Source organism: Falco naumanni, chromosome 1 (genome assembly GCF_017639655.2).
Source record: "Falco naumanni isolate bFalNau1 chromosome 1, bFalNau1.pat, whole genome shotgun sequence".
Lineage (NCBI taxonomy): Eukaryota > Metazoa > Chordata > Aves > Falconiformes > Falconidae > Falco > Falco naumanni.
Genome location: NC_054054.1, coordinates 3,800,311 through 3,826,409, shown reverse-complemented (window position 1 = coordinate 3,826,409; position 26,099 = coordinate 3,800,311). Strand labels below are relative to the sequence as shown.

Here is a 26,099-nt window from a genome sequence, read left to right as displayed (position 1 = left end):
TTAAGAACAGAAGTAATGTGTTAATACGTTCCTACCCAGACATCACTTCCTAAAGAAAATAAGCTACTAAGCTCCTAAACTTCTAAAGGCTCCTAAGTTTCTCACAGGATGCTTGCCATATCTCTGTGAAGATAATTTAAAAAATTAAATTACATTATTTGGTGCTGTACCAAGAAATTATGTATACAAAGATACTTCAAGCTGAGTAGTCACAATGTAACCCAAGACAGCAAAAGTGTTTTAAAATGTAAACCAAGCCCCAATTAACAACACACATTTGACAAGAGAAGTACAAGTACACTTAACGGTGGATCATTTATCGAACAGAAATATCACTTAGCTCACAAGGAAATTTTGTATCGCACCCATCTCAGAATAAAACACAAAAGATTTAATATAGGTCAAAGCAGCTTTATAAGCAACAGTAACCACAGATTATTTCACAGAAGCAAAGTCCACTAGATTCCATTACATGTCTCACTTTCCCCATTGCCCTCCCAAAAGCAAGAGAAACATGCAAATGTTCCCTGCCTTGTTCAGCTCCCAGCTACTCCGGCCTTACTGCGCTATAAACCCTTCCCCATGACAACTGGTCTCCACTGGATCTTTACGGACAGAAACCAAAACCAGCACCCCCTGGTCAGGCTCTGCACTGGTCAGGCTACAACTGGGGAGAGCAGCAAGCACCTAGAGGTCTTACGCAGCCAGAACAGCTCATGAACAAGAATCAAATCACAGGATGAGACTGTAATCATCTGCTACATAACAGCATTTTAAAAATCTAGTTCATTTGCTAATAACGGTATTTTTAAAAATATCTAGTTCATAAATCTGAATTGCATCTCTTTCTTTGACGCACAGTAACTGTTTATTAACAGACATTTTGTACAGGGTTATTTCTAACAGGAATTTAGAGTTTTCATAGAGGCATCCTGTTAACACCGGTGAAGAGGCAGAAAGCTGTAAATCTACATAAACCTTTTTAGCATAATCAAGGAAATCTGATTTAAGAATGGACTAGGCTTTGAATAAGAGTACTCTTTCTCAGTCAGATCATCAGACCATGAGACAGGCACTTCTGGACTAGACTACAGTTCATCAATCCACAGGGTGAAACAAAGGAAAAAAATCCACCCCATTGTTTCCTCATCAAGAGCAAATAAATGTCTTTCCCTGACAATTTTCTGCAGTCCACCACAGACAGCGAGCGAGGCTAAAATGCCCACTTTTTCAGCTGAAGTGGGCCATACCTCCTCTCCTGGAAGTTTTAGAGATCCACACAGCAAATCACCCTATCCTCCAATGACCATAAGTGTCCCAGAGAGTGACAGGCAGAAGCGACCAGAATTGTTCCTCTGCAGTGTGATCCCAATAAAAACACTGCCACGCAGCTATGTGACAGGGGACACCTGTGCTTTGGTCAAACCCTGTTACTTGACGAGGTGTTACTAAGGCATACGCCTGCCATCTATTAGCTAAAAGGCAGGCACCATTCGTCATGTGTCAGGCGTATTTACTGCCATATGGCATGATGTGCTTGTACACAATCTGCAGAATATCAAAAGTTCATCTGCCACATGATTAAAAATACCTGCATCTTTGTCAGACATTCTCAGCTCTACGAGGGAGGTAAGCTCTTAAGTGCGAAGGAGTAAGAACTCTTCACAGGTCAGATCTGGAGGCCATAAGATATGCTTATGTGGACAAAACTGCAGGTTAGCACTTAAAAGTACTTTAAAAAGAAACAGTAAGCATGTAAAGTACTGATCCTTCATTAACAACACAAGAAAGTTGCTAACACAAAGAGAGCATCCTAGCAGGATGTAGCTGAAGTAGATTCTTCTAGATCTTTTCCTCTATACCAAAAGTTTTTTTTAAAAAATTGTGTTTCTAGACACTGAAAGCCTGATTATCAGGACAAACAGTATATTAATGGAGGGCATCCCAGTACGGTTGCTCTTTTTGTTTTTCAAATAAAGAATGAAGTTTCATTTAATGAATTGAGAAAAATAACACAGACATACCAAAGCAGGTCCAATATACAGTATTGCACAGCACGCAGCAAGATATGCAGAAATTTGCTGTCCCAAGACAATACATCTTTACATACCCAAACAATGACTTTGAATACAGCATGTTTTGAGTTGATGAGATAAAATTCCTTTTCTTCACACACAAACAGTATGCAAGTTCAAAGGATAGCATCTGATCTTGTCCTATGAGATGCAAATGATTGTTTCAGTTGACAGAATACATTCTTACCACTGACAGACTGCCTCTAGCCCAGAAGTCCTAACCAACTAAAACAATTCCAAAGGCAAATTAGCCTTAAAAAGTATACTTACACACACAAAAAAAAAAAAAAAAAAGTGGGGGGGGGGGGAAGGAATTTCTCCCCCAAAAAGCCCTTTCATTAGCCTTTTAAAAACAAGACCCACAGATTGACTTCACTGGGTACAAACTTCATTATCACTAGTGATTTTGCACAGAAAAAGTCACTGTGAAGAGCAACAGTATTCAGCAACATTCAAAATGTGCTATTTAAAAAGACCCCAACCCTACACCCACAAAGCAAACCCCTACAAAATATTTAAACAACACAAAAAAAGAAACCTTAATTATTGCATCACTACTCTTTTTAGCCACTAGCTGCTCCTTCCAAATGAAAAGCAAGTCAATCTGTCCATACGGATGACTCCCTCAAATACATGAAGACAAATGGCTCCAGTTTGCTTCACACAATAAAACATTCAAAGTCTTGAATTACACCATCATTCTCGTGAGACACTTTGCAGCAGAGTCTAAAACTTATTTAGGAATAGTTGGGGGGAAATGCACCAAAGTCAAAGAATTTCTGATCTACCTTCATACACAGTAGAAATTAGCTATTCATAAGCATATTGTCAACAGCAGCACATTCCTGGAAAACAGGATCTAATTCTTCAACCATGCAATAAATTTCTCTTCAACAGGATCTTCACAGTAACAAACATCTCAAAAGTCAGTAAAAACTTCGTAATATCATAAAGGTTTCCTGGTGACAGAAAACACGCTTAGGATCAAGAGGTCTGTGGCACTTGTACGGCTGGTTCACAGCAAAGCAAAGGTGAACAAAAAGACACACAAAACCAAAGGAGAATCCCAAAGAAAGAAACAGACACCTAAGATGATAGTTCTATGGCAGCTAGGCTTGATCTGCATCTTTGTTTCTACAGCATCACTCTTCTCTTTTGCTCCCAGCCCTAGACTTGCCTCCTGCCTCACACCAGCACCAGTATCCATTCAGTGACACAACGAGCTGATTCTGCTGGAAAACAAGGGGTTTCATTTTAGCCAAATCACGTCCTGGGGTCAGTTTACTATTGGTGGCAGAAGACAGACAGGTAAACAGAATGATGAGACAGTCCAAGCTTAAGTGGGCTGTGTTACCCCTCTGCAACCCTTTTCCACTTCCCTTACAAGTTGCTGTAATAAGAATTTACATGTCCCAGCATAACAGTTATGGAATCTTAGCATTGTTTCTATTCATGCCTTTCTGAAAATGTGTCACCATGGAAATATTACTGTATGTTCATCCATTTTCAATCTCTTCCATGAGTATTCTTCTAGATTTTAGTCATCTGTGTGATATAAACATTGTGAAATCTCAAATGCCTGTAACATTTAAGGCTAAAAAGAAAAAAGTAGCAAGAAACCCAAAACAAACCTATTTCACAAAATTCAACTTTTCTCTAGATGCTACAAACATCAGTAAGTAGAAGTAGAGAAATCGTTTTACCTTATTCTAATAACCTTGATAAAATTCTGTGCTTTGAATGTATTAACTGAAGGATTGAAGACAAGTTATTTAACTGAAGAGAAACAGGAACTCATAATGTAATCTGTACAGTTCTCTGAAGTTGTAAATAATTTGTTCTATTTGATTTATATATTGACCCTTAGCTGCAAAAAATGGAAACTTCTTTCACGGCCATTACTTCAAAGTAAAGCCAGTTCCCCTCCTCTGGAAATGTTAAGACAGTTCTGAAGTATTCCTTGACTCAACCATATTGTAGTAGGACAACATCTCTAGCAAACAGCTCGGCTCCGTTCATTTGAGAAAAGGTCTATTCTCCTTCATCTGCATAAATTCTCATTAAGGCTAACATTGTGGATGACAACTACAGTAATACCATCTTGTAAGTCAAGATAAGTTTTAATCGAAAGAGCTCTGGTAGGCATGTACTACAGACATAGGTCTGGATAAAACCACAGTCTAGACCACTTGCCCCACTTTAACATACCAGGTCACAGTCCTTGGCTTTACCCAGTGGTACATACTTTGCACACATAAGCAAATACTCCATAGCATTTCCTGGCTTGTTAACTTCACATGCTCTGAGATGAAAGATACAGTGCAGCCCTATTACTCCCACAAAAATAAAGAATAAAAGTGTTATCTCAGAGTTACTGTAGCCATTTTCACTAATGCTAAAATCAACAACACATAGCCCCAAGCAAATGACAGACTGGTTTAAAAAACCCCACATATACAATCACTATGTATTTTAACACAGTCTGATGCTATCACAGCTATATTAGCACTGTAATATTAGAATTCTGCTTTACACTGGATAAACAAATGAAGGTGTCAGAAGTTCAGACACAGCTAGTCTCTCATTGCAAGTTCAGTACTTGCATCACGGGTTTTATTTTGAATGAATATACATCAATTAAATAAAAGCAGTTCCCAACCTGTCACTGAAACCAGAACGAGATACCAGACAGTTTCAAAGGGAATATGCACATTCCTGAGCAGACTAGGAGACAGGAACAAATTATGTGGAATTAGGACAAAACCCAGTAAATTATACCACACGATGAAACGAGGCAGAAAAAGATACTTGGGGGGGGGGGGGAAAACCTGTCGTCCTATCTCACTACAGGATTATTGCAAGTTGTACACCTTGGAGTGTCATCAAATGATCCTCTACTGATTTTACAAAATAGGCAGGTGATTATTTCTTATCAAGGTTAGAATTTCATAAGGTACATTGAGGCAATCATTTAACAGCTCCATGTCACAGAAAACACTGTTCCCTCCTCAGCTACTAGCAAACAAGGGAGATGCAAGGGAAAATGGAAGGGGTATACGAAAGGGAACCCTTCAGTGATGGTTTACCATTAAATTCATTCCTAGCAAACAGCAGCCAAAAGAAAGGATCTATCAGATAGTTGCTCTAGCTGTACCTTAAATCAGCAAGGTTGAGATTTGCACTTTAAAACAGAATTAAGATCCATCCCTTTCAAAACGTAATGACTAACACTCCAATTTAACATCATTATTCTTCAAAGGACAGAGGAATCATACTCCTACTTGTTGCCTAAACTTTGTTCCCTTCCACCCACGCAAAAGTTTTAATATTTCAGAATTTTCTCCTATTTTAGCTGAAGTCCTGCAATTACCCATTTCACACAAGACTGTACTTGCCTCAGACACCAGACACTTCAAACAGTAAAAGTTAATTCTACTCATCTGTCACAACAGAGCTTACTACTATGCAAAAAAGAGTTGAACCAAACATATTTTCCAACCTCTGATGATGCCTCCCATCACGTTGCTTCATTTTCTGCTTGCCTCTTATTTGCTACCTTTAACTTTTACCAGCACAGTAATTTGTAGGCCTCCTATTTCTCCGAGTCTCCACTGTGACTGGAAGCCACCGACCATGCACCCCTGAGCTATGATAGTGCCCAGAAAAGAGACAGGATGGAAGTCCCCCTGCTCAAGTAACTTCAGCCTCAGCATCATTCCTCCTCACAGCCTCTGCTGTTCAAAGGACAAGAATGAAAAACTAAGGAGCAAAGTGCCCTTCTTTTTCTAAGGGAAATTAACACACAACATTTAATTGCTGCAACCTAATAAATGTTCTAATTCAGACAAATCTTGCATTTGGATTCTGACTGCATCTGATTACAGAATTCCATGAGAAAAACCGTAGTGTTTTCACCTCCCCAAAAGATGAAAGCAGCAATGGAAACTGCATTCCTTCTCCACATCACCAAGAAGGAAACTCTTTCATAGTCTCTTAACTCAAAGTTCTCTGGTTTCTGCACATCTGATGCTTCTCAAGCACTTTTTTGGTTACAAAGTTAGCAAAAACTCCAGAAACATTCTAGCAAAAGTATACTAAAAACCATTTCAAATGTACAAATATTGTAAACAGATTTTTCTCCTCAGTGGAAAGAGAAGTTAAAAGTGGGCAGAAAGAATGGACAGTTTTGACCATTGGACATAAGCAGCTCACTCCTTACAGCTCTGACAGGAGTGCAGAGAAACATTTAAATAAGGATCACTTGTAGCTTCAGAATTTGTCATGTAGGACTCATTTAAGGCAAGCTATGAAGAAAAAATTATGTGTGTATATATATATACACACACACACATTTTGAGTCAGCGGCCAATTTACTATGAAGAAACCAAGATACATGAAGCCCTGCATTCCTGGTGAGAAAACCAAACACCATCCAACTGCTTAAGAATTCAGAGTACTGAGATTCCTGTCTCCTATTCTGCTCCTCCTTGATGCTCTACTCTTGGTTCCACTAAGGGATATAACAAACATGAGGCCTACTTAAAACATGTTGAACAATGGAAAAAAGAAAAAAAAATCCTTTTCAAATTTCTGTGTCCAGTCCAAGCCCCCTTTAATTGTCTATCAGGAAAAAAAACCCAACAACAACAAAAAAAACAACAAAAAACCCCCACCACAAACCCCACACCAACACCTTACTGTAACTCAGTATCCCTGGAACTTGAAAAGAAAAGAAAGAAGAAAAGCATCAATTCTTCTAACCCTTTCTCACCTTTGCATCTGGCTCATCCTCTTCAGTCCAGTTGTCTTTTTTGTAACTTTGTCAAAAAGTAGCAGGATACAATTGATATTTTGAGCAATTTCCCTTCTTACAATGAACCAGTTTCAGAACTGTCAAGATGAGCGAGTTCTCAGTTTGCTGTAGCTTGGAGGAGTTATAAACAAATAACATCTATATATTTAGTGAGTGAAAACGTTACTACAGTTCCCACATTCTTGCCTTTATGTTTCTCACATGTTATATCTTACTAAAGTGCTCTCTCTTTTGGGCCACCAGTCTTCAAAACAAATCAACACAGTATTCAGAGAGAAAAATCACTGTTGAATATTGCAAAACATCAAAAACCTCTGAGCTTCCACAACACTCCTAAAACACAACAAGCCAAGTCACTCTTGCCCTTACAAGTGTGAGATTCTCTAATGTCAATGGGATTACTCAGATAAATGAAGTGGGCAACACTGAAAACTGAGCCCCAAGCTTGAAGTTGATGGGAGGTTTCTTTCACAGCTGTACACAAGGCTATCATTATATTAACAGGCCTGCACCACATAAGCAGTAACAAATACACATACTATCAGAACAGTCTAGAAAAGCACGAGAGAAAGCATCACCATGTTTACAAAAAAAAAAAAAAAAAGGGGCAACTCCCCCAGCATCTTCCAAGAAGCTTCAAAATATGGCATTTTCAACTGTCAGTTTACTTCTAGACATGAATATTTCAAACCAGTAACAAAGAGGTTCCTAATTGTACTCAAATACACCTGGCAACCAACAGACATATGGCTGATGTCTCACAGCACTAGTCTTCAGTATTTTTATCTTCTAATTCAAAGAGGATACAAATGATTTTAAAATACTGAGCGTGACTTTTCTATGTAATCATCCAGGGAATGCAGTCTAACAACAGCAGAAGGAATATTGTCTATAAAAACTTACCCATTCTACACTTGCTTTGCCAATGAAAAGTTTCAGGAACCCATGTACTATAATATTCCACAAGTACATTTTGAAAGCTTTATGACCTCCATCAGAGAAAATAGCTGGGGGGGGGGGGGGGGGGGGGGGAATAGTCCTAAAGTATCAATAAAGAAGGGAAAATGTTTTCAGTCTTTCTGTAGAATCCATTATCTTCATTTTGACAATTTAAGATAAGTTTTAGAAACAGCATGAATCCAGATTTTGACATACTGACAAACTTGGAAGATCACTTCTCAATTTTTCTGACAGCAAGCCCTAATTATGTCCTGTATGGTTTCCAAACATATATTGTCTAAATACTTGGAAGACATAATGGAATCTAGAGGAAAGTCGTCACAGGACTTTCAAGCATTTCACCTTCACTTTTCCAAACCAGGTCAGCAATACAAATACAGACCGTAGATACAAATACTGTAAGCTGCACATTAAATGGGCTTGTCAGTCTCTTCTGTGCAAGCAATTCAACTTCACAGTTGAGCCACGCACACTAAAGCATGGATCCTCCCAAGCACCTAGGGCAAAATCCCTCTTTGTTTGCTTTGCATGACTGACACAGGTCAACAATTATTAAAAACACCACTCTTTCTTTAAAAAAAAAAAAAAAAAAAAAAAAAAAAAGGTCTTTACTTCCTTAGCTCTCATTACAGATTATCAAGTCTCAGGGCTTGATTTCTCTTTCAGCAGAATTCATTTCAATGACTTCTCATTGGTAATTAAGCTACCAATGAAACAATATTTACCCTATGCCTATAGGATGACAAACACACAAGTGTTACTCCGCTGTCTACTCTGTTAGTGAGAGTGAAGACTCAAATGTTTACCACCGAGCATGAATACTCTTGACCTTTTCAGGATTACAGAATGTGTAAAAAAATTTTTAAATTAGTATACTCACAAGGTGGTATTGTAACACATACACTTCAATGTCATATTTGGCTTTCCCTCAATCATACCATCTTGTCTTCGGCTTTACAAACACAAATTAGAAATCTAAAACTAAATAAAACTTTAAACCCAATATTTCTAGAGAGAGTAAACCCAATATTTCTATAGAGAGTAAACCCAGAAGGTTTTACTGTCTGCAGTAAAAAAAAAAATAACCAGCTAAGAAGGCCAGGTGCAGTAAACAATGCTGTCCTGTACACCTTACCACCTCACTAATATTTACAAGGTATTTCACATGTTTTGAAGCACAAAGGAACGTAAGTATTAAGTTTGCCACTACTGGGATTTGCTGTTACAGCAAGAGGGGCAGGAGTAGGCCTAACAGCACATGATGCTTGTCAAAACCCTCCCCACGCAACCTACAGCCTGCAAGCTTTGTCACGGCTACCTTTCCTCATTTCACCAGGGAAACATAAACCAAGGCCTTCATTTATAATTTACTGCAGCTTGTTCCATAAATTTATAATGGCTTTTAAAAGTTTTCACTAAGTAGACTGCACCGTTTTCAACAGCAACGTTGTATTTCACAATACACGCAAAGTTTTGGTTTTTCAGTTACTTTTCAGGACCACTTCGGACAAAACACACGTTTTACAAGAGGTCTCACGGGCGGCTATCACCCACTACCAGAGACAGGCACTGCAGCCCACGCAGAGCGCCAGAACCCGGCCGAGCTGAGCGAGCGGCCCCGGTGACTCCGTGCGAGCCGCCTTCCAGCCGGTTACCGCACCCGCTGCGGACCTTCCGAGGCGGTTTCGCCCGTTTGCAGCGCTCAGAGCCGGCCGGGGCAGCGAGCACCCCGCGCTGCGGCCGGCGGGGCGCTGGGAGGATCCGGGCTTGCCGCGGCCTAGCGAGCACACGAGGCCTCCCGCAGCCCCAGCTCCTCTCCCCGGCAGCGCCGAGCGCTCCGGCCGGGCGGGCCGCGGGGCAGGCGCTCCCGGGACCGGGGGGGGGGGCCGGGCCGGGAGGGACAGGCGTCCGCGATGCTCCGCCAGCCGGGAGGGAGGCGGCCCCTCTCCGCGGCGCCCCGGGAAGAGGGTGGCCGGGAGCCAGCACCTCTGGTTTAGGAGGGACTCGCAAACTTCTGTACCTGCCGGGAACTCCCCAGACGCCAGCGACCCCCGTCGCCTCCGGGAAGAGCGCTACAGGCTCCACACACGCCACACCACCTCCCCCCCCCCGCCCCGAATCAACTCACGCAACGAGCTTAAACACAGGCTGCACCCCTGCCGACGGGCAGGAGGGCACGGCGTGCCCGGCTGCGAACAGGGGCTACTCCTGCTTCCCCCGTCCCGAGCGGGGGACCCTCCGGTGCAACTCTCCCCCCCCCCCGCCCCGCGATTGCCTCAGCGGTGAGGGGCCCGGCAGCGCCGCTCCCAGCCCACCCCCCCACCCCGGGCCTCGCCACCCACCTGTCCCGGGGGTCGATCCAGCTGGTCTGCTTGGTGTTGTGGTCGATGTAGAAGACTTTGCCGTCGTAATCCCACGCCTCCTCCCAGCCATCGGGTAAGGGGAGCTGCCCATTCCCCGCTTTCCTAGGCATGGTCGGGCGGCGGGGGTAGCTGCTCCATAGGGACTGAAAGAAAGACGGGAAGCGGGAAAAGCCCCCACCGCAGCCGGGGGGACGGGGAAGGGGCCGGCAGCGGGGGCTGGGGGGCACGCAGCGGGCCGCTGGCGGAAGCCCGGGAAAGCCCTGCTCCGCGGCCGGGTCTCAGTCCACCATGCCTGGGCTGCCGCCTCGCCCGTGCCGCGGCAGCCCGGGTCAGGGTTGCCGGCGGAGCCCAGCTGCCGTCTGGGCGCGGGGAGCCCGGCTAAGCCCCAGGCGGCCGCGGCCGCCGCTCATTAGCATGAGATTAGCATCCATCTCATCTGCATGCACATTCCTCCCGCCGCATTCCTCAGGGTTAACCCTGCCGGCGCTGCCCCCCCCCCGCCCGCCGGGCTGGGCAGGCCCGGATCGCGGACCCGGGCCACAAAACGTCCCGCGGCGGAGCGCGTCGGGCAGGCCGGAGGGCGGGGGGTACGGGAGGGGGGACAGGCGGCGAGGGGGTCCCTCCCGCCTCCGATCGAGCTCTGCCCGCTGGCGCGCAGGGGCCTGCCCGGCGCCGGGGGTGCGGGACAACCACCTGAGGGGGAGGGCGACCTCCTGCCGCCCGTGCCCCCGCGCCTTCAGCTCCCGGGCGCTTAAGCACTCCGGACACGTCCCCGCAGCCCTTCTGGGTAGGTGGGAGGGCACGGGAGCAACCCCCCCGCCATCAGCCGCCACCACCGCCCGCCGCCGGGGGAGAGCGGCGCGAAGGGGCTACGGCGCGGCGGGGCGAGTGAAGCGGCGTCCCGGCGTTAGGGCTGCCGGTTGCCCGGCCCAGCGTCCCTTTGTCCGCCAGCTTGCTGCCGGCCCCGCGTCAGGTGGGGGATGCTCGGGGGCCTGGGGCACGGGCCCCGGGCACAGGCGGTCCTGCCCCGGGCGGCCTGGCGGTGGGGCCGAGCTCCCTCCCCCGCCCGCGCCGGTGTCCCCGGCCTGGCTTCGCGCCCTGCTGAACTCTGCCGAAACTCCAGGGAGGCCCAAGGGTTCCTAAATGGATCTTAACATTTAAAATACCTGAGTTCAAAATTTAAATTAAAAAGGGAACCCTTCTTTAACCCTAGAAGTACCTAAACTTGCCGTCTTTTTGTTTTCCCTTTTTTTTTCTTTTTTACCAGAAGCACCAGTGGAGAAGAGGCATACACCACTGGCGCCCTAAACTGTTCTGGCCTACAAAGCAGGCAGCTCAGTCCCATCAAGTATAGAAACCAGGTGTGAATTACTTGTGCGTTTATCTTAGCTTGCCACAGGAGAAGAGTACTCCGGGCTGGTTACCATGGCTCAGCTGATAGCAGGTAACTTAATGAGCTCTGTTAATTTGCATGTGTATCTGATTCCCAAGGTTTGGCACCAGAAGTAGAGCACCTATGGGGGAATATGACTCTTTAGTGGCTAGGACTCCTAGGTAACCCGAGTTTTAGTTCCCGTTTCCTAGAATGTTTAATTTCATTTCACTTAAAGCTACTGGTTTGAAGTAACAAAATTTTCCTGGGAGAGGAAATCTGAGACCTAGAACTGTCCTTTTATTACTATTTTTTAAAAAATCTGTTTGTCTATTCCATAATGGCGATCTTTAGCGTTCAACTCTATGAATTAGTTTTCTGAGACAATTTACACTTATTAAGTACTGGACTTGTTCAGTGTATAACAAGTTCTTGGATTCCACTTCAGAGGCCACTTATCTGACAGGTATTGCAGTAACTAATTTACAGGTATCCAGGTCCCGCTGTTGCATCTGCTTCTGAGTAGAAAAAAGTACCAGCAAGATATGATTTTAATTTAGCTAACTGCCAGTCTGGAAGAGCTAAGACCTTTTATTATTTTAGTCATTCCACTTATTTTCATATCTGTTGTATTAAGGTGATGTGCAGAAACTGCATACATGGAGTAAGTAAGGCCTTGGTAGTTAAGAGTGGAGAAGAACTGAGCTGTCCTAACTTCAGGATATCTGTGAGAGTTCATTCACTTGGGGAAAGCAACAGGATCATTGCCTATTAAAGTGACACTCGTTTGTTTTCATTGAGAATATTAAGTTTCAATGAGCTGATTGGTTTATAAAGTCCCATCTTGTCTTCCATCAGCATAAAGAAGCCCTTTTACTATGAATTTACATTTGTTTCCCTTTAAATAGTCTACTCAATTTTATAAACTTGTTGATAGGTGACATCTTACAGGGAGAAAGTACATGTGGCAGTTGTAGGACAGGATAAACTGGATTTCCTTTTCCCTTTTAAAGTTCAGTTTGTGTTATCAGTAAGACATTTTGTTATGTAAGTTGATAAAAAGCTATAGAGGATATACTTTTCTTTCTTAAACTAGCTGCCAGTTACTTACCTTTGGCATTAACAAGGAGCTTTTATAAGAATACAGTCTTCTTCGCACTGACAAAGCAGACCTGTTATACAGCAGCAGTCCTATACTCCTGCTCTCTAAATAATCCACACAAAAGAAAGCATGAGATTAGAAAATCTGTAATAAGACAAAACTGGAATCTCGCTATGTCAGTACTTCCCCTGAAATTAATTATGGCACTTGAGGTAATACCTAATTCCTATTCTGTGTCACCACCAAGGCAGTCAGAACCACATCTTTGATCCATGTGGATGTGCATCTGATTTATAACTGTCTTTACTGCGGTAAAACTTCTCATCTGAAAACATCAATGTTTTCAGTTGCACAAACAAATGGAAATTGCAGTTCTTAATTTTTGGAAATTAATTTACTGAGGTCGTTGCATCATTGTCTAATTTGTGTGTATATGTTTGGGTGTGCATATACAGACGTGCTTATGCTGCTGCATTGTGTTATGCTCTCCCCTTCCTCCCTCCGTTTTCCATTGTTTGAGTACCTCATTGTGTCTGTATTTATAGTTAGAGCCTACAGTTTATGACTACTTAGAAATTACAATATCTGAAGTCAGACTGACAAAAAGTAGGTAATATTTGCGTAAATAAATGCCAGACCTTTAATATTACCAGTAAGAACATTTAGCTTTTTGAAGGACTGCTATTGTTGTATAAAACAGAATCCAATTACCCTCTTGTTTTTTGCTTTTTTGCAGTTTGGATTGGTAGAAAATAGTTTCTTCTGCTATGCTTTAATATTTTTTGGTATGTTTTATACAGGAAGGCAAAACAGGTGTTCGTAAGGATTCTTTCTAGCCTAAAATATGCTTTAAATTCTAACGAAAAGTAGTTTTTTTCAAGTATACCTCCTACATCTCAACCGATAACCTGCCTAGCACGTTGTGCTGACATTGTCAGCTGACAGCATACCACAGATTGTTTGGCTTAATTGCATAAGACAGCATAGTTCAGAAGATGTAAGCATGCTTTATTCAAAACACAGAAGGGTGCATATGAAGGAGTTGTCCAAAAGCACGGAACAATGTAGCTATGTCATGACTTAAGTATTTATCAGTAAGTGTGATAAATAACACGATATGCTTGATGAAAAGGAGTTAATTGTTCCTCTCTTTTGCTTTGCATATGCATGTTTAACCAGCCTGGAGAAGTTAGTGTTATAAGTAGCACATAGTTAAAGGACTGAGTTAAAGGGAATTAGAGGTGTAGCTATTTTGTGTCCTTTCTGCTTGCTGTTGTCAGCTAGAAGGGGAAAAAACGTCAAAGTGTGAAAATTCAGAACCCGAGTGCAGAAGTGGTTGAATCCGGAAAGGGGGTCTGTGCCGGCAGGTGGTTGTGCCCTGTTACATAACAAGAAGCATACCCTATTCTAGTCAGTACTCATGTAGTTAATCTCCTGATACTCTTTGCTTGCTGCTTCTTTCACAGTAAATCTGTTCCTGGGACTGACTGTGATCAAAACCGGCACGTTTGTACCCTGTCCTTCCATAACAAGAGACTCCCTTAACTTAATGATCCACTAGAGTGATGTCCCAGAAGAAATTTACAGCTGTTACAGCTCTAACTTGTACTACCCACAAATGGCTCTGAATCAAGAGCCGCAGCTGTCTCCCTGAAAGTCTACAGTTCTGTCTCCACTGCTTTCAAACAGAATTTGAGTGCAGAATGAATTATGGAGTATGGTGACAGAATTAATTTCTCAAAACATCTGACAAAAATGGTAGAAAGTATGTATTGGTTATGTTGGGGTTTTTTTAGACACTTAAGCCACAGTACACAAAACAAGTCTGACTTCCCTCATATACAGCTACTGTAGAACTCTCAAAAATACTATTATATATAAAATATATATTCAACAACAGTGAATTTTATCTGACATCAATATTTTTTTAAAAAAAAGCACCACCAAAAAATAGGACTCCTTTATGCCGTGAGATTTTTAGTTTTAAAAAGGGTTTACATTACAAAGTCCTGTGAAGAAAAACAGCGTACATGCATGAGGGACGAAACGAGGAGTGCTACTTTTACTGTTGTCAGCTTCTGATGCACGTATACATCTGAGAGTAAAAGACCTTCGAATAATACTGTTTCTGGTTGCATTTACGATGAAAGTCTGCAGAAGCAATGGAGCCAGATAATGTTTATGCTCATTCAGCTTTTTTCATTACTCCAGAGCCTGCTCTTTGCACTTACATTCAATTGGACAGCTTGCTGCTAAAAAAAAGAATGTCCTACAAAGACTTCCCAGAGTGTCAGTGAAAACGACCATACCAGGTTCTGCTTCAAATGACTATATGCTAGCTTTTTTCCAGAATTTTGGCCTTGTATTTGCCTTCAGGTTCATCTAGGAGACAGTAATGAGTAGTTGCGCATTTTGAGTCCTTGCAGATGTAATTCTAACCCTATAAATCTGAAAATAAGTTCACAGAACAATTTAAACTGATTGTTGTTCTACCCTACCCTAAACTTTTAATCAGACTAGAAGTGATGGGGTAAGAGCTTTGCCTCAAAGATAACTATGGAAATGTGTGTAACATTTTCATGGTAAAATCTTCTCAAACTCATCCCAAACCACTCATTAAACTAACTTGGCATTCAGTTCTGTTAACTCTTATTCATACTGCTGATATTTCTGGGGACAAAGAAAGAAGAAGATGGAGAATTTTGGTTGTTTCAAAAACCCCTAGGACTGATGAGTCCAAGTTAGCCTCTGAGGCGTATTCCCACAGAATTTCTTGATGCAGTCTTGGTACGTTGTCTTGGTATTACATCTCCCATAGAAACAGTCTCGCTGTATTTTTTTAAAGGATCTCTGATACTTGTAGAAAAGTTAAATTTGTGTACATTTCATCATATCTATGGAACTGCGGTGTCTAGTCACTGCTGTCTAATGGCTTTGGAGAACTGCAAAAGCACACCTGGTCAGCCAAGAAGGTTCCCAAAAGCCAGGACTTCTGTTTTGGCTGCGCATACGGCAGAAGCAGGCCAGCAATAGAGGGTCTCTGCTCATCGGCAGGAAGGGAAGAATGGAGGAGTTTCTCAGTAAGGGCTCCTTTGGTGGAGAGCAGCGATTAATTTCCTTAACTATTTAAGATACTCCAAGTAGTATATAAGTGCACAGGTTTACAGAGCTAATGCCTTTAACAGTCCATCTCTACTGGTGCAAGGAGTGAGTACTCCCATTGCAGCCAGAAGAAAGCACTTAATATATGTCTGCGATGTTGTATCTAAGGAGGGCAACAGATGTGGATGAAATACAAAAAGGAATGTTTTAGCAATGACATCCTGAAGTATGTTTCTTCTGTGTATCACCCATGTGCTTTCAGAAAGTCAGTGCAGTAAATGAAGTAGGCTGGACTAATTGACTGAGTATTTAACACCTGCATTACAAAAAAAAATAATGCTGTGATATGGAACCTTTAGCTCCTGGTTCCTCTGGCTAAGGGAATCTTTCTTCTAAGAAATTAAACATCTTATTTAAAACACAGAACAAGTACAAACCTGCCAGACTATAATATGAAAAAAATGCTGCTTTTCTCTTTTACCAACTCATCACTTCTTCTTACCCCTCAAAAAAGTACAGTTTCTTTGCATGAATGCAAAGTACTTTGATGTCTATCCTGGCCAGCAACAAAGGAACCTCAATTCCATCTTATTGCTAACTAAGGCTAAAAACCACACTGCAAAAATAAAATCTAAATCTGTGCAACTTTATAGAAAAATGGAACTGATGCATCAATACCAAGATTTAGCACTTCTGCACTGCTAGAGATGTTGCTGAATTGTATGAATCATCCCATAGCAATTTTAATTCTAGTGTAGTTATCCAAACCCCAGAATCCCAACATTTGCACTTTCTGGAGGACTGAAAAAAAAATGGAAGAACACAGCATGAAATTATTATGTCCCCTTTGCAGTGGACATATAAAAAAAAAAAACAAAACAAAGTGTTAAGTGATTTGATGGAGTAAAAAATACCTAAATGAAATAGTATAGGGATTAGGAAACAGGATGCTTTCAGCTCCTGAGCTGAATCTGTTGAACTGCATTGTGATATTTTTATTATTTCAATATGCGGTCTCAGAAATACTTGAGGTAAGTTTTGTTATCACAAGGAAAGATTATAATTCATACAAAAATTCCTTTTATTGAGTATCTCATTTTCAGGTAAAATGTGTATAAAAGTTATCAATTCCATATGGTCAAACATACGGTATGAAATACTTGTGTCCACTTACAAGACACATGACAATATTTCAACAGCTCTCTCCTTTGAATTTCATGGTGGAGAGACATAACAAAAGCATAAATTTTAGTTAGCTGTATTTGTATTTTCAAAAATGAACTACACCAACAAACAACCTCCAACAGCATAAAAAAATACACTGAAGAATAATTAAAAGAAAATAATACAAAGCTAGGCAAAGTCTGCAGAATTTAAGTATTAAAACATAATCCTTGGACTATGGTATGTCAGAGCTGTCGCTGAAAATCAGCTGTTCTGTAAAGGTGTGAATGTAAAGGCAAAGGATATACAGTTGGTGCTTGTACCAAAGGAATCACAGAATCACAGGATGGTTGAGGTTGGAAGGGACCTCTGGAGGTCATCTTGTTCAGCCCCCCTGGTTAAGCAGGGCCACCTACTGATGGCTGCCCAGGACCATGTCCAGACATTTTTTTAACATCTCCAAGGATGGAGATTCACAACCTGCTCCAGTGCTTGGTCACCCTCACAGGAAAAAATTGTTTCCTGATGTTCAGAGGGAGCCTCCTTGTTTCATTTTGGGCCTGTCACTGTACACTACTGAAAAGAGCCTGGCTCCCTCCATCTTCTTTGTACCCTCCCTTCAGGTATTTATCTAACACTGATGAGATCCCCCTGAGCCTTCCCTTCTCCAGGCTGAACAGTCCCAGCTCTCTCAGCCTTCCCCCGTGTGTGAGGTGCTCCAGTCCCTTAATCATCCCTGTGGTCTTTAGTTGGGCTATCTCCAGTATGTCACGTCCATGTCTCATGTATGGAGAAGCCCCAAACTGGACCCAGCATGCCACGTGTGGCCTCACCAGTGCTGAGTAGAGGGTCACCTCCCTTGATGACCTCAGGTCACCAAGGATCACCTTGGCAATACTGCTAATGCAGGCTGCTGCTGGCTGCCTTGCTGCAAGGACACTTTGCGGGCTCATGGTCAGCTTTTTGTCCACCAGGATCCCCAGGTCTTTTTCTGCAAAGCTGTTTTCCAGCCAGTTGGCATGGAGCACGTACTGGTGCATGAAGTTATTCCTCCCCAGGTGCAGGATATTGTGTTTCTCTTTGTTAAACTTTGTGAGATTCACTTTTGCCCATTTATCCGCATCTTTAAAGAGCACGAAAGTGTGCCGCGTAATTCAAACAGACCAAAACAAAGAAACTACTACGCTGCAAACTGGCTTCTTGAACTCTAGGCCAGAGGTGCTCCTGTAAGCGAGCAGCCAGGTGTTTAGCATCAGTGCTGCTTTCCCTTTAGCCTCACTAGACAATCAGAACAAGAGATAAACCTCCTCAGGACTGCAGTCTCTGCAGCCTTCAGCGGTATTGTGGATATCGTCACTCACAAAACACCTTGGTTCCTCTACGGAAGCATTAATACATGTTTGTACAACTCGATATGCCACCTTCAGCAATAGAAATAAATAAAAATGTTCTTTTATACGAAGAAGAAAAATGGTGTTTTCAAACAGTGGCCCAGAAACTCTGATTACTTAACCATCGATACCTTTTTTTCAGAACATAACAAACGTGAAAGAAGTATGATACCCTTATGCAGCAGCCTGCTTTCCACTCCAGGAACTCAGAAACAATTAAGTTGGGCTTGCTTTCAGATTGCAGAATTAGGCCTTTCAAACCAAGGAAATAAAGTGGAGTGTATCTTCAAAATGTAGCGGAACAAGGGTTGGTTGACCTACAGTTTCCATCTACTTTCACCCCATATAGTTAAACAAAGATTCACGGTAATTTTTTGATACGTTGCTGATGGGGGTGGGGGCAGGAAGGGTAGTGTCACCTTTTTCTGTGGCACATGTTGGCTCCAGCTCTTTTCCTTGCCTTCCCCTTCCCACCTCCTTTCTTACACCTCCTCTCTCAGATGCTCCTGTCGCTCTGCAGCGGTCAGGTCTGATCTGCCAGGGCTGGGGCCGCAGCAGAGCTAACACTAACAGACCTGGCTTACTCCATGCAGCTGGTGTGTCTCCGTGCTGCGCTCCCCAATGTCTGCTGTCGTACCTGTATCAACCACCCTGCTCCCTTCGGAGCATCCCACATACCCACTCCCTGAACACACTTAGTGGCTGTAGTTGTCTTCGTACCCGTTGCCGTGATCAGCCAGCAAAGGACCACGCTGCCGACAGTGACATCTGCCGTTAGAGTCAGTGGCTGGGGTCGCCACTCAAACCACCCCACTCTTGTGAGACAGGAAAAATAGGGTCAAAGCCAGAACAGGAGTGCTGACCCCTGGATTCTGCTCGGGAAGGGCTCTGGGCGGAGGTGAACGTGCTGCTGAACAGCACCAATAGCCACACCAGCAGCTCCATTCGGTGAGAGGTGGAAGAAGCAGCAACTGGAGGTTGAGAGCCCTTGTCACCCCTGGAATTGGTTGTAACCCCTGGAATAGGTGTGCCTTCTACACTAGTTACAGGGAAAGAGCCGACCTGAAGTTACATGTAACATCAGTAATCGCAGGCACCGCAATGCTGTTAAGAGAAAGCAAAGATCTGGCCGATTAAATAATGTATTTTTTAAGTTTTAGGTGGTTTTTGCAGATCACGAGCAAGTTAACACAAGCTTTTCTTTTGTTTTGGTAACAGGAGGCAAAGAAATGCACTGAGACAGGTGAGAGGAAGTTAGGGAGTTGTTTATGAAAAGAGATTTTCCTGAATCAAGTAAACCCTTGAAGGAAATAATGTTTCAGAATAAAATCTCAAAAAGCAAAAAAATTCTCAAAAGCAGATGTATGCACATTTTATGTACATAACACCACATGAAAGAGTAATACTTTTCTGTATATATATATTAAGAGATCTTTTCTGATGTATCATCATAAATGAGTAAAAGCTAAAACCAGAGAAAACTTGTTTGCTGTAGTGAACCTGTAGTGCTACTCCTGCCCCTTATCCTGTAAGGCAAGAAAGAAAAAGTAGCGTACACTGCCTTTTAATGCAGCAGAGGCCATTCACCAGTCATTTTGTTTAAACTCCCCTCTCTGGGAAGTGTATGAAATATGGAATAATTCCAGAATTCCACAAATGTGGAATACACTTCTCCAGCAATCTCATTTTAATAACGTATTCTAATCCATTAAACTCACTCTGGTGAGCTTGCAGTGAACCATGATATTTCTAAATCAAAATAAAATCAAAGGCCTTAAGCCAGACCGCAGAGCTAAAATTCTTTTTCATATCCCTTCACTTTATTTACAGAGGATTCTTATGTTCAAATGTAGCAAATCAACATGACAGAATAATTATGATGTCTTGTCATGTCATATTTTTTGAAACAACGTCAAATACTGAACCGAAGGACCTGCAGAAAACTAATAGTAAAAAACCCCAAAGCCAAACAGTGATGGATGAAAGACAACTCGTAATGAGCATGTCAAAACTTTGTTTTCTCTGCTGCTTTACCTGACAGTTGATACTTCTGCAGCACCAAATCCTGTTAGTGCAATGATTTAAATCCTTAACATGATACCCTATTTGATCTGCCACATAGCTGGGTACAGGGCAAACTGTCAATTCCAGGGTATGACGGGGCTTCTTAACCTCTGCAAAGCCTTGCTTTTCCTGACCAGCAGTGGGATACAATCTACATGGATTGTTACACATGATTTTTGAGATGTGAGATTGTCTCAATGTGTAGCTAGGCTTTTTCATATTTTTAATCTGTCTACCTGTATAAGCAAATTGTTCTGGGACAGGTCATAGCAGCAGACTTTCATGAAAGCAAACGCAGAGCGGGTAGAAAGAAAACTACATTGCTGAAGTAAGCAAGGATAATGGAATAACAAAGCAAATAGAAAAAATAATTTTTAGAGTTGCCTTTAAATGATTTCAGGAAACCCAAAGAGCTGAATGTTAGTAATTGTTTTATTTTTATTTGAAGCAAGTCAAGCAGGTGATTTTTGCATCCTTTTCAAATACTGGATTTTTAATTTTAGTGCTCTATACATCCCCCAATTAAGCATATATACAGGAAAGAAGTAAACATTTCCATGTCAGAATTCTTCGCTCTTGTATTTAATTAGATGTGTTTAAATCTCATCTTGCACAAGTGGAAATTACTATTTCTATTTTGCAAATGTACATAATTTGATCAAATCACATCTTAATCTCCTCATTGGTAAGTTTTCCACTATAAAGCTCACTTTCCTTTAATCATTTTAATTTGTCTTCTCTGTATCCACTCCAATTAAAGGAGATCTTTCTTCAGTTTGAAATACCAGAAACAGAACTAATTCCCCAGCAACAGTCACACTAATGCCAAATATAGGGATATGTGGCAACTATACACTTCTGCTATAGTTTCCACACTTTTTGGCTACAGATTGGATTAACGCTGTCTGCCACAGCCCCTCACTGGGACTTGTGTCCAAGGAGTGCTACTGTGACCTAAACTCTTCTTCTGTGACAGAGATTCCCATAACTAAGACCACTGTCCTCAAAAGATAAGCTGTGTAGTTGTTTCCCGGATACCTGACTTTATATTTTTCCTATTGAAACCCACTTTTGGCCATCTCATTGCCAAGCTCTAATGCCGGACCCAGTTCCATCACACCTGTTTTTTCACAATTTACTCTCAGAGCAGGAAGTTCTATCAGCATAATTTATTAATACTTAATGTGCCTTTTCCCCAACTACAAGACAGAAATATTACTTGAGCATGTCTGCTTTTTTTCTGCATTATTTCTAATTCTGTTGTTGCCATCTGTGAATGGACCAATACCTTTGGTGATACCAGATTGTGAAAAGCTAAAGTACACAAAGTCAAAATACAGGATTGAATGTAGACCTGTCTGTTTGAGTTCTGATGCCATCAACATTTTTCTGTGGAAGTTGATACACATTTTAAGGTTCTCCAAACAAAGGTTTGTGTATACCTTTATTTTACCAGAGTCCATTTGGATTTAATTAATGTAGCATTAAAAATAAAAAGGGATAATTTTTCTTTTTTCATAATTTTTAGTATAATCTTAATGCCATCCATTACTCTTAAAATCTATACATTTTATCCAGAAAGGCTACACAATTTCCTATAATTTTAAAAAAGTGATGGCTAATAGTTATAACAACAACAAAAATATTATTCAAGACCTTGCTTCAGCACTACTGCTCTTGGTTTATGTCATTGGTACCTTATTTCACAATGTGTAATTTTATACTAGCTGCAAAATAATTTGGACTATCTATTTATTAGTTAGTCTGGAATTGTTTTGTAAAGATATAGTAATTACGGGTTTATAAGGTAATTTTGCAACCCAGGAAAATACACTCAACCCCCCCTGGGCTTAGAGAAATCCAGTAATCTTGAGTTTCTTCTGCTAAGGTCCCCTTTGACATATTAACAAGTCTCTTGAACACTTCTAATTTCCCATCTATTCCTAGATGGCCCTTTCTGTCCCCAGCCCTGAACCCTGCCCCCTTTCCAAAAAATCTCAGTCATCTGTCCTTTGGGGACAGCTTGGTAATTGATGCACTGATAAAAGTTTGTCACTTCTGCTGCTGCTCTAACTCTTCCCCACCTGCTTGAAAGAGCTATAGTAACAGCACCGAAATGGACATAACCCCTTGCTGTAGCATATCGTCTTCTGCTATTTGTGGCTCAAATTGATGAACACATACTGCTGTCTGCCCCAGGGGTGTTTGAGAGGGACCTTTTGGAGCCACTGGATTGTGACATTGGAAAGCAGCAGACCCCTTTGGTTTCTGTAGGAGCAACACCTGGACCCCTCCTTCCTGCTGGGAACACTAGGGACAGTATGAGATATTTTGTGTCCTGGACTGTGGAAAAGGGCAGCTTCTGCCTCAGCAGCCATGCTGCATTGCTTCACTGAGTGGACCTGGCTGATGCCATCCTCATCCTCCCGACACCAGCACAGTTTTAAGTAGAGAGGATGCTGGGATGTCTCTCCCCTCTCAGCAAAGCAGATCAATAGAACTTTTCTTATTGCTCAAGGTTTCATGTTTCCTACAGCCGTAGGCAGACATTACAGCTGGCGTTAAGCATATCCAGGTCTACTTTCAAACCACTAGCTTAGGCACTTGAGAAATACTGATAACCATCTGATAATTTTGAAATAATAATAATATGACTCTGGAAGGCTCTGAAAGTGAGTCTCTGTGTAAAATGTATGTAGGAAAGGGATGAATCAAAACCAGTTATGTTAATACACTATTATATTAATAAATCAACATGTTCATATTATTATACCCAGGTTTATATTATTAAATCCAGAGGGGAAACAAGTGTCACAAAGAGGTGAACAAAGGGTTTCTCCTGGCAGGATGAAACTATGTGAGCTTAAAGATCCACGGTGTTTCAGAAGGCTTGAGGCACTTTAAGAATTCAGTCTTTCTAACTGCCTATGCGTAAAAGATGAAAATCTTCTGCATGCTTAGATTTTAAGTTAACATGTAGATAACAAGTCACATATGCACAGGTACAGTAGAGCGTTTGGGAGGGCTGAATGTTGTAAATTAGGAGAAGCTTGGAAGCTTAGCAAAATACAACTTTAGGTTAAGTAGCAAAAAATAATGGTATGTGTATATATGTATAATCTGAGAATAATTTAGGTTTTGCTGTTTCTTGCTAAGAATGATACCTTTAATCTCTTTCTGCATCTGAACACTTATTTGACAAACATAACCACAATTTTTTTCATCAATAATACAAAAATAGTGCTTCAGATAAAAATATTGTTGTCATGGGACAAAACTGTAGGTAATATATGCAGAAGTTACAGTAGCATCCAGAAGTTCATATTTTGTTGCCATTGTCATTAGGGAAAACCTTTATTAACAGTTCGCATTTTTTTCCTCAGCAAAGCGCTTTCAAAACATTTGCTAATTAAAACCTTTATATCTTTTAGACAGTAAAAATGCCTTTTCCAACCTGCAACAGCTATGTAACTTATTTTATTAGTGGTTTAGTAATGAAGTCAGATAAACCTTTGATTTAGTAATTAGCATTTATAGATTAGCTGCTGCCTTCAAAGCACTTTGCAAACATTAACTAATTAATTCTTGCAACTCCCCTGTAATTTGGGGAAACAGGTATATTCATACACCTTTGCCTATGGTTTACGAAAGAAAGTATTATCTCAGACATTTTATGCAACAGAGAATTAAGACATATAAATGAAGTTATTCACCTAAGTCCAGAAAGATGACAACGTTGTCCGAGTACTAACTAAATTATTGTTGTGGTTTAACCTGGCAGGCAGCTGAACACCACACAAGCCATTTGCTCAGCTCCTCGCCAGGTGAGATCAGGGAGAGAATCGGAGGCGAGGCGGGGAAGTAAAATTCATGAGTTGAGATAAAAACAGTTCAATGCAACAGAAAAGGAAGGGAAAATAATAACAACGAGGATGACAAGGACAACGATAGAATTGGGATACACAAAAGAGGTGATGCACAATGCAATCACTCACCACTCACTGACCAATACCCGGCCAGTTCCTGAGCAGTGGCCCCCAGCCAGCTTTCCCCCTAGGTTATGTACTGAGCATGATGCCATATGGTATGGGGTAGCCCTTTGGCCAGTTGGGGCCAGCTGTCCTGGCTGTGTCTCCTCCCAGCTTCTTGTGCCCCCACAGCCCTCTCGCTGGTGGGGTGAGAAGCTGAAAAGTCCTTGACTCTGTGTAAGCACTGCTCAGCAGCAACTAAAACATTATCAACATTATTCTCATCCTAAATCCAAAGCACAGCACTGTACCAGCTACTAAGGAGAAAATTAACTCTATCCCAGGCAAAACCAGGACAACTATTCTCCTCATCCTCTTCTGTACTCCAGTCACTCTGCTCTTTCACTGATTTCTTCTGGAGGGGTCCAGCCAGGTCTGCCCAAGCAAAGCAAAGCTTTGGATGCTGAGCAGGTCCCTCCATCTTCTCTTTACTCACTCGTGGTATGTGCATACCTCAGGGACATGTGCGGCAGGTGTGGCAGGGGAGCCAAGTGTTAGACTTAACAGGTGTCTCCCAGGGATGCTCCTCTGGGCTCGCTGGCCTCACTAATGAACTCTGCCCACCTGGCCTACCTGGTGCTATCTCTCCCTGGCCATCGCCATGATACAAAGACAAAATTATTTTTTTAAAAAGCAGTATTCTCCTGCTGACAGCCTGCTTTATTTCTGCCTTGAGTACAACCTGCTACAAGTATTTATTATTGTAAAAGAGGAACATTGTTCCCATTCCTTCCTATGGGTTTACTGTTTTGTTGCCTACAATAATATAGCTTTCCTGTCTACTGCAACCCATCTAGCTACAATGTTATACTGCATTTTAGCCATATGATAGATAATTACCTCTGCTTATGCTGCAGGTGAAATGAGTGAAATGAGCTGCGAAAAGGCTGCACCCATGGCGCTGATATCAGAGGACAATGAGGAATCATTTGCAGTGTTTCGACTGAGCAAAGCAAGTAAGTTTTCTTGACTCACAGGCTTTAGGAAATCTCCTGAAATTAAGATACTTTTTTTACAGCCAATAGAGGCCATTAACAAGATTTCAAAATTAATAACTTGTTTTCACTGAATTTAAGAATTCCATCACGTACAAAGGCCCAATTATTTATCATGCTTTGTTTTTACTAAATGTTGGGAATTAACATTATTGTGTAAGTTTTGTGTATTTTGTAAGTGTATTTTTGTTTGATGAAATAGTAAGCTAGATATTAATTGTATCACTGCTGTTTCTTTTCAACATTTAAAAAGATCTAAGAAACTTCGGGACATTTTTAGTAGCTCAACTGAAGCAAGTGTTCATACATCTTGGTGTCTTCTTCTAGCAAGAGAAACAGAGTGAAAGAGCAATGGAGAGATATCTGTTAATGCGTACTTCATCATCACATTCAGATAAACAATACAATTAAATAATGTAGGAGATTTGTAAAGATTAGAGAATTAGGAGCTAAGCATTCCTTGGTGATCAGCTATTTGTTAAGTATTGAAGAGTAACTTTTTGTGATTCTGTTTCTGTAAGCTGAGTCTGTCAAGTGGAGACTAGTAGAAAAGAGAACAGTGCTGCATTTTGTATTTGGTGTGCCAAGCACTATTTCTCTATGGAGATGAACAGATTTTTTTTTTTTTTAATTTGCTATTTTATTGTATTTATAATTAGCCGTCTGGAAA

At 41.7% G+C, this 26,099-nt stretch overlaps 2 protein-coding genes across 4 annotated transcripts in view; one reads left to right on the top strand and one right to left on the bottom strand.

Moving 5' to 3' along the window:
* The window catches only part of WWC2 (WW and C2 domain containing 2), a 104,986-nt gene extending 94,326 nt beyond the window's left edge, over positions 1 to 10,660 (bottom strand). Inside the window, exon 1 of one of the 3 annotated variants that reach the window (XM_040601361.1) lies at positions 10,191 to 10,660. In XM_040601361.1, coding sequence (XP_040457295.1) covers positions 10,191 to 10,321 — 131 coding nt within the window. In that variant the 5' untranslated portion in view covers positions 10,322 to 10,660. Of the gene's footprint in view, positions 1 to 1,591; positions 1,694 to 10,190 lie in introns of those variants that run through there. The other 2 variants (XM_040601273.1, XM_040601602.1) reach the window with 2 other exon arrangements.
* The window catches only part of DCTD (dCMP deaminase), a 67,249-nt gene continuing 51,345 nt past the window's right edge, over positions 10,196 to 26,099 (top strand). Inside the window, exons 1-3 of the mRNA XM_040603227.1 lie at positions 10,196 to 10,284; positions 11,479 to 11,655; positions 25,292 to 25,390. The gene's annotated coding sequence lies outside the window, so the exon portion shown is untranslated. The remainder of the gene's footprint in view (positions 10,285 to 11,478; positions 11,656 to 25,291; positions 25,391 to 26,099) is intronic.